We start from the raw sequence: 13567 nt of genomic DNA, 5'->3' as shown, positions 1-13567 counted from the left end.
CCAATAAGTTAATAGAAAGAAAGAATGCTTCATTGATAGCAAAGATAGACACAAAGTGCTGGCATAACTCAGCGGGTTAGGCAACATCTGTGGAGAAAAAGGATGGGTGACGTATCGGGTTGAAACCCCTCTTCAGGCTGGAAGTATGGGAGTGGGGTGCGGGCGGGGTGAAGAGCTGGAGGCGAGAAGACTAGGACCAATCAGGGCCGGCCACAAATGACCTCAGGCAGGGCATTTTGCTGGTTAGGAGCGATCTCAAGAAGGGTACAATGTGGTGAGCTGAGGAACTGGTTAAACGACTGGAGTGGAAGAAGGGGCCAAGAGGGGAGGGGAGGGAGTAAGTAAAAGTTACTTAAAATTAGAGAATTCAATGTTCGTGCCATTGGGTTGTAAGCTACCCAAGCAAAATATGAGGTGCTGTTCCTCCAATTTGCGTGCGGCCTCAGTGTGGCAATGGAGGAGGCCTAGGAAGGAAAGGCCAGCATGGGAATGGGAGTTGAAATGAGTGGCAACCAGGAGATCCCCCAGGCCACGGCGGACCGAGTGTTAGTTTTCAGCGAAACGGTCGCCAAGTCTATGATTGGTCTCGTACAGGATGGCAGTGCTCACATTTGGATCAAACATTAAACTGAGACTGCACTGCCCTCTGTAATAGTTGCAAATGATCTCATAGCATTATTGAAGAGGCAAAATCATGTTCTCTTGGTCACGCAACAAACAGTTAGCCCTTTCATACTCCGTTGGTTTCCTGCACAGACAAGTTTGTTCTACATTGGTTTTTTAAATAATTTCTCATTCTGAATTGTAAAGTCATCACAAAAGATTCTTGCATTTCGATATACATACCTGTAGAAGTACTGCCTAATTTCAGTGACAAGATTTCCTGTAACTAGTTCCATTCTAATAGACTTCGACACAGACACTGCTGGTCCATTTGCTGTGAATATGTAATTATCAGAGATTGGGCCCTGTCTAATGTCTCCGTTAGCACGGTACTCCAAGAATTCCTGCTGTATATTGATAGTCTTCTGAGAGGACCTGCCATGTGCAACAAAGCCACTGTTATTACAAAAATTGGGTGATGGAATACACCACAGAAATCTCAATTCCAAGCAAACACTTTCTCATGGGATGGACACAAGTGCTGGAGTAACTCATCGGAGATGCTGCCTGACCCGCTGAGTTACTCCAGCACTTTGTGTCTATCTTCAGTATAAACCAACATCTGCGTTTCCTTTTTACACTTTCTCATAGGAATTGGCAATATTGTGCATTTTGCAACAGCAAGACACAAATTGAAATGAACTCCAAGCGTTCAGTGTGAATTCATGATTTCTTGCATGGGGATTTTTTCCAATATAAATCTGTTTCAGCATAAATCAGAAAATTTTAATTCAGCATAAGAACAAATTTTCTACAAAATGTCTGTTTATGATCTGGAAAATTCCCTTAAAAAATATAGTCATGGAAACAACCATAACCAAGAGTCTGCATCCTTGGTTGGGGTGGATGAAGATGGGGAGTGGCTAAACAATGAAGGAGCATTAGTGAGAAAACCAGTGCTGGTGAGAGTGATGAGTCAATGCATCATCACACAATGAGGCACCAACCATCCTGGACATGGGACTGCCAGAGCAATATTCAGCAGAGCCCGAAAACTGGCACTAAATGTTCTTTCATGTTAGGAGTCAGATTGAAGAGTCAGAGATGCTAATTCAGGGGGTCTGCAATCATGAAATTAGGGGTGATCGGTGGGAGTGGGTTCGGTGGGCTGAGGTGGGTGAAGAGTGGAGGTGAATCATACATGTCTCTCACAGATACTGTCTGGTCAAATTTTGATAGTGAGACAATTTGACTCTGAAATCTTTGCAATATCTGTCGATTGGATCAGTACAGTGGCGTAACGGCAGAGCACCTGTCTTACAGCGCCTGAGACTCGGGTTCGATCCTGACTATGGGTGCTGTCTGTGTGGAGTTAGTATGTTCTCCCTGTGACCGCGTGTTTTTTCTCCAGATGTTCCGTTTCCTCCCACATCCCAAAGACGTGCAGGTCTGTGGATTAATTGGCTTCTGTAAATTGTCCCTCGTGTACAACTGGCGTACGGGTGATCGTTGGTCAGCGCAGACATGGTGAGCCCAAGGGCTGTTTCCATGCTGTATCTCTAAACCAAACTAGACTCCATTTCATCTCACTCTATACTGGGGGGGTTACAGAAAACATACAGCCTGTGTAACAATTTCTAGACCATTTGATCTATGTGAAGCTGGCTAAAGTTAACCGGGCAGGCAGTAAAGGGCATTGAAATAGTGAAGAGTGGTCACATGTAAATTACTGATGGACACAAATGAGGCCATTGTTAAAAAAAAAATCGAAGTTTTTAGACTTGGATAATGAGACACATTTTTGGGATGAGAAGTGTGTTGTTTTACTAATGCTTCATGGAATAGGTTTTATCTTGTGCAACAAATTACTCGCCACACCAAATGCCAACCATCAATGTTAATCACAATTACACAATGTAGAAGTTGCGAAGACTAAACCCCAATGTTATCCCGTTTTTATATGACTCCAGAAAGAAAAGACCATTATAAAGTACTAAATCAGATTGCCAATTACATTTGTCTTTTAAAGCACATTGGAGTTTGAATGAAGGAACCCAATTTATTTTCTTGAGCTTGATTGCATGATTATTACCTGTCAGTGATGCTGTGCAGCAAGTTAGTATCCTCATCGACGGTCAATAAATAGCACTCATTCATCAATCGGAGTAGTCTACGGCCTCGATTTCTCAATTTGCGTACCAGTTTTCTGTTGAATGCAATCACTCTCCCTCTGTGTGAGGTTTGTCCTTTTGAACACTGGCCATCTCGTTCCTTGGTGCAGGTTGATTTTTTTGTTTTTACTATGTACCTATGATAGCCGAGTGCATCCAGCCTTACAAGAACGAATAGGTCAAAAGTGCTGTTTGAACCCGCAGAAGTTTGAATCTACATCAGAAATAGAAAATTTCATCATTTTAGTTTAACTTTTTTTAGAGAGAGCATGGAAAGAGGTCCTACAACCCACAGAGTCCACGCCGACCATCAATCACCCATTCACACACTATTTCTATGTAATCCACTTTCTCATCCACTCCCGACACGACAGGGGCAGGTTGTGGACATCGTTGACACGAGAAGTATTTATCGAACATCCTTACTGCTTTTTACAGCAGTTCAAGTTGTTTCAGAGAGTATTCAAGAGTCAGCCATTGCCGTGGGTCTGGAGTCACAAACTGGGCAAGGAGAGGAGAGTCCCATCGGTTTCATTCCAGATTTATTTTAATTATTTAGATTGACATTCACAGCTGCCATATTGCGAATGGAACTAATTTCTTTGGATCATTGATGTAGGTTTCTGAATTACTGAACCATTAATGTAACCACTGTTGCATGAGAACCATGTCATTGCTGATGTTGACTCCAGATCTATCCTTGATTTTAGCACGGGCAAAGTTTGGGGTCAAAGTGCTTCCATGGTGTACGGTTTTATAGTACATAAGCTTTTCAAAATCAAGATGGAAATATGTGGTTAATAGAGTAGCATTCAAAGGCTTATATTCAAAAGGAGACAAACTGGCATTTTACCCAATGGATTTTATTTTAGTTTGAGGAATAATCCTTTCTCCACAAGGTACTTTCCAAATTTTTAAACCACCAGTGAGGAAAGTGTGAATATTGTGACCCTGTCAGTGGAACTGGATCACATCTATATCATATATGGAACTTTATTATCTACCAGGATAGTTCGTAGTCTTACAAAGCAATTGCAGCAGACAGAAACAGTGGACCAGAAGCAAAACCTCCAAATTTCCAAGGGCCAATTGAACTAATAAACTGCAACAAAATTATCCTGGCTTGGAGAATAAAATCCTGCTGGATTGCAGGGTAACATTCTATTGTTCCATTCAACACATTCTCATTTAACAGGTTAAGGCACTAAGCCAATTAATATCAGCTCTCAAACTTTACATGATGTATTTTAGGCATCTTATGCCAACATATGTTCAATCCCAAGAATGTTTCGAACGGAGATGAGGAAAAACCTTTTCAGTCAGAGAGTTGTAAATCTGTGGAATTCTCTGCTTCAGAAGGCAGTGGAGGCCAGATCTCTGAATGCATTCAAGAGAGAGCTAGATAGAGCTCTTAAGGATAGCGGAGTCAGGGGGTATGGGGAGAAGGCAGGGACGGGGTACTGATTGAGAATGATCAGCCATGATCACATTGAATGGTGGTGCTGGCTCGAAGGGCCGAATGGCCTACTCCTGCACCTATTGTCTAATATATTATGAATGTTAAAGGAGAAAAGGACAAGGTTCCAGTAATGTGACTAATTTCATATTTACATAAGATCATAAGACATCGGAACAGAATTAGATCATTTGTGCTATCGAGTCTGCTCCGCCATTCGATCATTTTTCCCTCTCAAACCCATTCTCCTGCCTTCTCCTTGTAATCTTTGTTGTCCATACTAATCAAGAACCTGTCAATTTCCACTTTAGAAATATCCGATGACTTGACCTGATGTTGTCAAGCTGGAAAGGGTGCAGAGATGATTTACGAGGATGTTGCCAGGACTCGAGGGCCTGAGCTGTAGGGAGAGGATGAGCAGGCTAGGACTCTATTCCATGGAGCGCAGGAAGATGAAGGGTGATCTTATAAAGCTGTATAAAATCATGAGAGGAATAGATCGGGTAGACACGCAGAGTCTCTTGCCCAGAGTATAGGAAACTGGGGGCAACTTTTTTTTTTACACAAAGTGTGGAGGGTGTATGGAACGAGCTTCCAGAGAAGGTAGTTAAGGCAGGAACTATTGCAATGTTTAAGAAAAATTTACACAGGTACATGGATAGGACAGGTTTAGAGGAATATGGGCCAAATGCAGGTAGGTGGGACCAGTGTAGATGGGACTTGTTGGCCAGTGTGGTCAAGTTGGGCTGAAGGGCTGAGACCCTATGACATAGCTGTTTATGGCAACGAATTCCATAGATTCACCACCCTCTGGTTAAAGAAATTTCTCGTCATCTCAATTCTGAAAGGTATGTCCTTTTATTATGAGGCTGTGCCCTCTGGTTCGAGACTCTCCCACTAGTAGAAACATCCTCTCCATATCCATTCTATCTAGGTCTTTCATTATTTGCTAGGTTTCATGGCATGCCAAAGCATCTTATGCTGAATGAAAATGGCAAGACAAATACATAGCCAATTCACACATAGCAAGTTCCTACTATCTTACAAACATAACACCAGCCTGCTAGGCAGATCTCTCCATCTCACCATGAACAAATCATTTTGTGGACCAAGCTTAATCTGCAGATTCCTGCCCCCATTAAGCCAATGTCAACTCAGCTTTACAAAGAAACTCCTTTGTCCTACACTCCCTGCCTTCTCTTTGAATGAAAACTGCTGCTGCCTGACCTGCTAAGTCGTTCCAGCATTGGGGCAGCACATGAGTCCAATCCTGACCTCAGATGCTGTACGTGTTGAGCTTGCACATTCTCGCTTTGACCGCGTGGGTTTCCTCCGGGTGCTCCAGTTTCCTTCCACACCTCAAAGGCCTGTGGGCTTGTTGGTTAAATGGCCTGAATAAAATTACCCCAAATGCGTAGAGACTGGATGAGAATGTGAGATAAAAGAGAACAAGTGGTAACGGGTGATCGATGGTCGGTGGACCAAAGGGCCTGTTTCCATGCTCTATCTCTAAACGAAATATTATCTGCTTGAGTTTCAAGGTCCTATTAACAGCAGCTCTGAAACAAATGACCAGTTTACTGCTGCTTGTCGGTATTGGTTGAGAGTTAAATGTTGGCCAAGATACCAGGAAAACATTCCTTAATTGCTTCAAACAGTGCCATGCTGTTCTTTATATCAAATCAGGCATGCAAAATCGCACCAGTATTACAGCCCTTAAAGCAGTTCAACCACGACTGAGATGATGTGCTCAGATCATGAAGTGGAGCTTGACACACTTTCATGTGACTCAGTCGTAGGAGTGCCACTTCCGTCAATGTGACTCAAGGATTTTACTTGCGTGAATGGAAAACAAAGGATCATACTTTCTGAGATGGAATACACATTAAAATGCAATTTCTGGTGCAGATTTCTCTCAGGATTTACACAATAGAAATATGAACCTAATTTATCAGAGGTTTTGTGTATTTACGAGATTACTAGTTGGAATCACACATCAATGCTCCTAACAAAAATGTTAAGTACCTGCGATGGTACAGCATTTCCCAAGCTGTCATACACGCTGACCATTGAATAAGCAACAGTGACATTAATAACTGTTGTGATGTTCCATCCAAGGGGATTGTAAACTGTGATCTGTAAAGAGTCATCCTCTTTCAGGAAAGGAAAACAAAGAACGAGTCAGACTTTCAGAACCAGTGTGAACATGGCTATTGAATGTTGTTCTTTACAGATTAAATTTTAGTTTTAGTTCTGGAGCTACAGCGCGGAAACAGGACCTTCGGCCCACCGAGTTCTCGCCGACCAGCGATCCCCGCACATTACCACAATCCTACACACTCTAGGGAGAATCTTCACATTTACCAAGCAAACTGACCAACAAAACTGTACGTCTTTGGAGTGTTGGAGCTAAATGTTGATTAATTATCAACAATTATTTTCAAAAATTACCAACATGAACCAAGTTGTGTGATAATAAAGTTATCATTATGTTTACCATGTATATACAGTGCATTCAGAAGTATTCAGACCACTTCACTTTTCCATATTTTGTTACGTTAAAGCCTTACTTTAAAATGGATTAAATTCTTTTTTTTATCATCGATCTACACACAATACCCCATAATAAAAAAGCAAAAACTGGTGTTTAGAAATTTTTGCAAATTAAAAAGTAATAACTGAAATATCACATTTACATAAGTATTCAGACCCTTTATTCAGTACTTTGTTGAGGCACCTTTGGCAGCGATTACAGCCTCCAGTCTTTTTGGGTATGACGCTGCAAGCATGGCACACCTGTATTTGGGTAATTTCTCCCATTCTTCTCTGCAGATCCTCTCAAGCTCTGTCAGGTTGGGTGGGGAGCATCGATGCACAGCTATTTTCAGGTCCCTCCAGAGATGTTCGATCGGGTTCAAGTCCAGGCTCTGGCTGGGCCACGCAAGGACATTCACAGACTTGTCATGAAGCCACTCCTGTGTTGCCTTGGCTGTGTGCTTAGGGTCATTGTCCTGTTGGAAGGTGAACCTCCGCCCCAGTTTGAGGTCCAGAATGCTCTGGAGCAGGTTTTCATCAAGGATCTCTCTGTACTTTACTCTGTTCATCTTTCCCTCGATCCTGACTAGTCTCCCAGTTCCTGCTGCTGAAAAACATCCCCACAGCATGATGCTGCCACCACCATGCTTCATCGTAGGTATGGTATTGGCCAGGTGATGAGCGGTGCCGCTTGGCATTCAGGCCAAAGAGTTCAATCTTGGTTTCATCAGACCAGAGAATCTTGTTTCTCATGGTCTGAAAGTCCTTTAGGTGCCTTTTGGCAAACTCCAAGCGGGCTGTCAGGTGTCTTTTACCGAGGAGTGGCTTCCGTCTGGTCACTCTACCATAAAGGCCTGATTGGTGAAGTACTGCAGATATTGTTGTCCTTCTGGAAGGTTCTCCCATCTTTACAGAGGAACTCTGGAGCTCTGCCAGAGTGACCATCGGGTTCTTGGTCACCTCCCTGACCAAGGCCCTTCTCTCCCGATTGCTCAGTTTGGCCGGGCGGCCAGCTCTATGAAGAGTCCTGGTGGTTCCAAAGTTCTTCCATTTAAGAATGACGGAGACCACTGAGCTCTTCCGGACCTGCAATGCTGCAGAAATTGTTTTATACCCTTCCCCAGATCTGTGCCTCGACACAATCCTGTCTCGGAGATCTAAGGACAATTCCTTCATCTTAATGGCTTGGTTTTTGCTCTGACATGCATTGTCAACTGTGGGACCTTATATGGACAGGTGCATGCCTTTCCAAATCATGTCCAATCAATTTAATTTACCTCTGGTGGATTCCAATCAAGTTGTAGAAACATCTCAAGGATAATCAAAGGAAACAGGATGAACATAAGCTCAATTTTGATTGTCATAGCAAAGGTTCTGAATAGTTATGTAAATGCGATATTTCAGTTATTTCTTTTTAATTATTTTGCAAAAATTTCTAAACACCTGTTTTCGCCTTTTTATTATGGGGTATTCTGTGTAGATGGATGATTAAAAAAAAGTTTAATCCATTTTAAAATAAGGCTGTAACATCGCAAAATGTGGAAAAGTGAAGGGGTCTGAATACTTTTTGAATGCACTGTATATTTTCTCACTATGCCGATAATTTTGAATCAAAAACAACTGTTTGTACCGAAGGTAGACACAAATTGATGGTCAGACAGATCAGCAGGTCAGACAGCATCTCTGGAGACAAGGAATAGGTGATGTTTTGGGTCGAGACCCTTCCGTCAGCTTCCTTGGCATATTTGTTCATGTTTTATTTTACCCAGTTAACACTGAATACTTCTGCCCACTAAAAATGTAAAACTATAGTAAACATTCAGGGAAACTTTTTTTCTTATTTATGGAACCACTCATACCTCTATTTCTGGTGTCTTGACTGTAAGGAAGTGGATAATCGACTTTATTCTTTCCACCATTAAGTGTTTCTTGCAAAATGGCGGCCATTAATAATTTCACAGCACTCATCCCACGCAATAGGTGATCCTTGTACATTTCTCTCACTTTGGGTGATTCTGTCCCAGTTATACCATCATGATGTTGTACCTAGTGTAGAAGTGGTTACATTTCGATTAAATAAAACAGCAATATGATTTTTAATGAAAAATATACCATTTACCATTTAAAAAATTTTATGTTGGGAAATTCTACAATTAAGCACACATCACAAGGCACTGCCACTGAATGGCACATATTTTCACCTCAAGTCAGCATCTTAAACCTGCGGCTAAATGTGTGATAATATTCTGTAAACTTGTTAATGCAAGTGTTAAATTGTAAAAGTTCCACTTTGTTCTTCGCCACCAATTGGTGACTAAGAACAAAGGGTGGTGGGTGTATGGAACAAGCTGCCAGAGGAGGGATTTGAGGCAGGTACTATTGCAACGTTTAAGAAACACATTTAGACAGGTACATGGATAGGACGTGTTTAGAGGGATATGGGCCAAACGCAGGTAGGCATTTATAATTTTTCAATATTTCAGTGTTTATAATCTCTGATATTTGCTGTTTTAATGAGAAACGGGAGTGCCTCAACTGAGATGTACATTCAACCCTGTACATTCAACAGTCCTGTACATTCAACCCTTGCAGCTCTAAGCAGTTGACCACAACAAGGAGGAACGTCTTGTCAGAGGGTAGTTAATCTGTGGAACTCATTGCCACAGAGGGCTGTGGAGGCCAAGTCAGTGGATATTTTTAAGGGCAGAGATAGGCAAATTCTTGATTAGAACTGGTGTCAAGGGTAATGGGGAAAAGGCAGAAAAATGGGATTAGGAGGCAGAGATCAGCCATGATAATCAGCTTTCATATGATCTTAGACTCAGCTACTTCAGGATGTTCAGTACAATACTAACACCCCCGAGCCTGCAAGACACTTCCCAATATTCGGTGATTCACTTGTGCATTGCTTGGCCAAGTACTGAATCCCACGATCAGTGAATCTATCATAACTTTGAGCATTCAGATTGCGCAGTTTGACTTGTTGAAAATGAAATTATAATAATCTTATAACATCATTGTTTTCACTTAAAATGAAATGAATACTTTATTGTCACATGTGGCATGTCACAATGAGATTCTTTGTTTTGCATACACAAGTATATGTACACAAATATGCAAAGAGTTGCCACATATAGGGCACCAACAAAGTCACAAAGTATTCCATGTAGTCCCCAATGGCCCCCCTTTGTTCAAACACACATCAATGCATTTTCAAAAAAATTACAGTTAAAAGATGGTAGCAAAGTACCATAAGTTTACAAATGACACAAGTCATTTGAATGTATTGAATTGAATTTGAATTTAATTAGCACCTAATAATTAACTAAGCACCCATTATCTTCTATGCTATCATTTGAGAGCATCTACACTATATAATTACAGTAGTTTTGTGAAAACAGGCAAGTGTAACAGTTACATGGCATTAAAACAACATTTGTATTGTATTGTTTAAAAGACATTTGGACAGGTACATGGATTGGAAAGGTTTCGAAAGATATGGGCCAAACGCGGGAAGGTGGGACTAGCATAGATGGGACATTTCGATTGGCATGGGTAAATTGGGCCAAAGGACATGTTTCCATGCTCTATGGCTCTGACGATGCTTCACACAGAAATTTTCTTTGAAGCACTGGCACATTTTCCCAGTCTTCCATATTCCTTAAGAAAACTTAGCATTCCCAAATGATCACGATTCACGTTATTTTCCATCATTGGGAATGCCGGTGTGATTGATTTGAGTTTGAAGAAGGGTTCCGACCTAAAATGTAGTCTGTTCATTCCCTCCATAGATTCTGCCTGACCTGCTGAGTTCCTCCAGCACTTTGTCTTCTGCTCCAGATTCCAGAGCCTGCAGTTCCACGAGTCATTACTTCCCATCAATCTCTTTTATAAAACATATCTAATTTTGGTCATATGAAATATGTCCCTCTTGATAGCCAATGAAAAAAATTACTGAGGTGATAATTCAATCATTAGACTTTAGACTAAAGATACAATGTGGAAACAGACCCCACCGGCTCACCGAGTCCACACCGACCAGCGATCACCCCGTACACACTAGCACTATCCTACACACTAGGGACAATTTACAATTCACAGAAGCCAATTAACCAACAAACACGCGTCTTTGGTATGTGGGAGGAAACTGGAGCACCTGGAGAAAATCTACGTGGTCACAGTCAGGATGGTACCCGGCTCTCTGGCGCTGTAAGGCAGCAAATCTACTACCCACCCCCGACATCAGTCTGAAGAAGGGTCTCGACCCGAAACGTCACCCATTCCTTCTCTCCCGAGATGCTGCCTGACCTGCTGAGTTACTCCAGCATTTTGTGAATAAATCGATTTGTACCAGCATCTGCAGTTATTTTCTTATCTACTACTGTGCCACTTGCTAGATACACAAATAGTAGCAAATGCAGGTTGAGTCCTGCTTTTAAAATAAGTTACAATAATGCACAATCTGTATGTTTGATTTTGGCTGAGCTTCTGCCTCACAGCTTGCTATAAGTTTAGTTTAGTTTAGAGATGCAGTGCAGAAACAGGCCCTTCGGCCCACCGAGTCTGTACCGACCAGCCCAAGATAATACTTTAATAATACTGTACCTCTGATACTGCCCACCTCAGTTGCTGGATTTTCTGAAGTGCCCAAAATTTATCAATAGATCCCAATGGGTATCTCAAGAGATACAAAGTGAAAAGAGATTCGCAAGCATAAAGGAACGAATTTGCACTCCGGGCCATTCCTTTAAGTATGTTCCGAGAGGCATAAAATCCAGTCCAGGCTTGAAATGGCTCTGAAATCAGACAGGTAAAATATGTCAACATTATCCATTGTCAGTAAAAATATGTACATGCTTTCTTGTAAAGTTTGAATTTACAACATGGAACGAATTCATTGATAATGTGTATCAATTGACAAATAAAAATGTAATTACGAAAACAAAATGTTCAGGGTGGTGCATTATTTCTGCTGTAACACACTATGTTCGGCAAATGGTAACAATCTTAGTTCTTTCATACAGTGCGAATGAGGAGAAACAACCCACTTATTCACAGGAAGCAAGTAAACTCGGGAATAACAAGTATCATATACTTATCTCAAGAAAAAAAATCATGTATTTTCAAGTGGGTCAAGGAAGACAACTCTTGGGGCCAACATATTGATGTTGGGTTGACTCAAGCCAAATTTATTTGCTGTTTTGATTATAGGATTATCTACAAGTAGAGATAGAGCATAATGGAGGTTTAATCCTGAACACTGGTGCTGTCTGTTTGAAGATTGTATGTTCTCCCTGTGACTGTGTGTTTCCCCCAGATCCTCTGTTTTCCTCCCACGTCCTAAAGCACTGTATGGGTTGACCGGTTAGTTGGCTGCTGTAAATTATTCCTTGAGATAGAATCTGGGAGGAGTTAATAAGAATGTGGGGGAAATAGGTTACAAGGAAATATGTCGAAGAATGTAACTGCCCCATGACTCGATGGGTCAAAATAGCCTCCTTCCATTCAAATGGAAACGTGAAATATAATCAGATAATCCTGGTCTTGTTTAATCTTTAATTGTATGGAATATCTGGTCATTACATTACACTAACAAGTCTTCTGTGTGTGTCAATGAGAAGCAAAAAGAAAATTAACATTCAGCAAAGTTACAATTTTACATCCTTCCCATTGCTGGAGTTTGTATATCTGTTGGACAAATACTACACTGAATGAGGACTGCATTCTAATAATCCCCACTTCCTCCAGAGGACAGAGTAGCTGTTTTCATAACTGCAACAACTATGTACTTTGAACCACAGTGGGAAATCAATCCATGAAATAGTAAAGAGCAAGAATGTTAACGTTTAGAAAAGTGAATGCTTAACCAATTAAGGTTAATTAACTTGGTTTGGCAACTGCTCTGTCCATAGTTGTGAATCCATCACACCAACCAGCCTTCCCTCCCCATCGACTCAATCTCTGACTCACTCCACTCTGCCTCAGGAAGGCAGCCAACATATTCAAGGACCTTGGTCATTCCATCTTCTCCCCTTTCCCATCAGGCAAGATACAAAAGCTAGATAGCAAGTACCACTAGATTAAGGTACAGCGTCTTCTCTGCTTTATCAGACTATTGAACAGAACTCTCAAAAACCAAGAGTGTAGTCCTGATCTCTTAACCTACCTCATTGTAGCCCTTGCACTTGTTTTTTTAACCTGTACTTTCTCTGTAGTTGTAACACTATATTCTGCACTCTTTGCACTGTTTTTTCTCTTTGCACTCCCTTCTGCACTTGTGTATGTGTTGATTGTACTCATGTAGAGTAAGATTTGACTGGTTAGCATCTAGGACAAAGTTTTTCACTGTATCCCATGCACGTGACAATAATAAACTCATCCCAAAGTGGACAATTTGACATTAACTGGAGCAGATGGCGCTCAATGATGCAGAGTACAATAACTCAGACCTTCATATATCTCAAAACTCATCACAATATTTCAAATCTTCACACCACCAGCAACACATATTTCATGAAAAATGTGTAAAAATAGGGACTGTTTTTGCAGATTGATTGATTAAAAGATACAGCATGGTCCTTCTGCTCACTGAGCCCATGCAGACCATCGATCACCCATGTACACTAGTTCGATGTTATCCCACTTTCTCATCCACTCCCAACACACTAGGGGCAATTTTACAGAAGCCAATTAGTCTATGATACCGCACGTCTTTGTGACGTGGTCACGGCAAGAATGTAGAAGCACCACAGAGTCAGCACCTGTGATGGATTTTGATGGATTATATGTTTGAACTGTGGAT

At 41.3% G+C, this 13567-nt stretch overlaps 1 protein-coding gene across 1 annotated transcript in view; it reads right to left on the bottom strand.

The window, feature by feature from the left end:
* man2b2 (mannosidase, alpha, class 2B, member 2) overlaps positions 1–13567 on the bottom strand; it is a 63904-nt gene that overhangs the window by 17967 nt on the left and 32370 nt on the right. The window contains exons 8-12 of the mRNA XM_078411917.1: positions 11371–11561; positions 8625–8811; positions 6256–6383; positions 2696–2988; positions 847–1038 (exon numbers count right to left, since the gene is read on the bottom strand). Coding sequence (XP_078268043.1) covers positions 847–1038; positions 2696–2988; positions 6256–6383; positions 8625–8811; positions 11371–11561 — 991 coding nt within the window. The remainder of the gene's footprint in view (positions 1–846; positions 1039–2695; positions 2989–6255; positions 6384–8624; positions 8812–11370; positions 11562–13567) is intronic.

The sequence above is a fragment of the Rhinoraja longicauda genome, chromosome 1, assembly GCF_053455715.1.
Source record: "Rhinoraja longicauda isolate Sanriku21f chromosome 1, sRhiLon1.1, whole genome shotgun sequence".
Classification (NCBI taxonomy): Eukaryota; Metazoa; Chordata; class Chondrichthyes; order Rajiformes; family Arhynchobatidae; genus Rhinoraja; species Rhinoraja longicauda.
The sequence above is the reverse complement of the archived record's forward strand: the minus strand, read 5'-3'. Positions and strand labels throughout refer to the sequence as shown.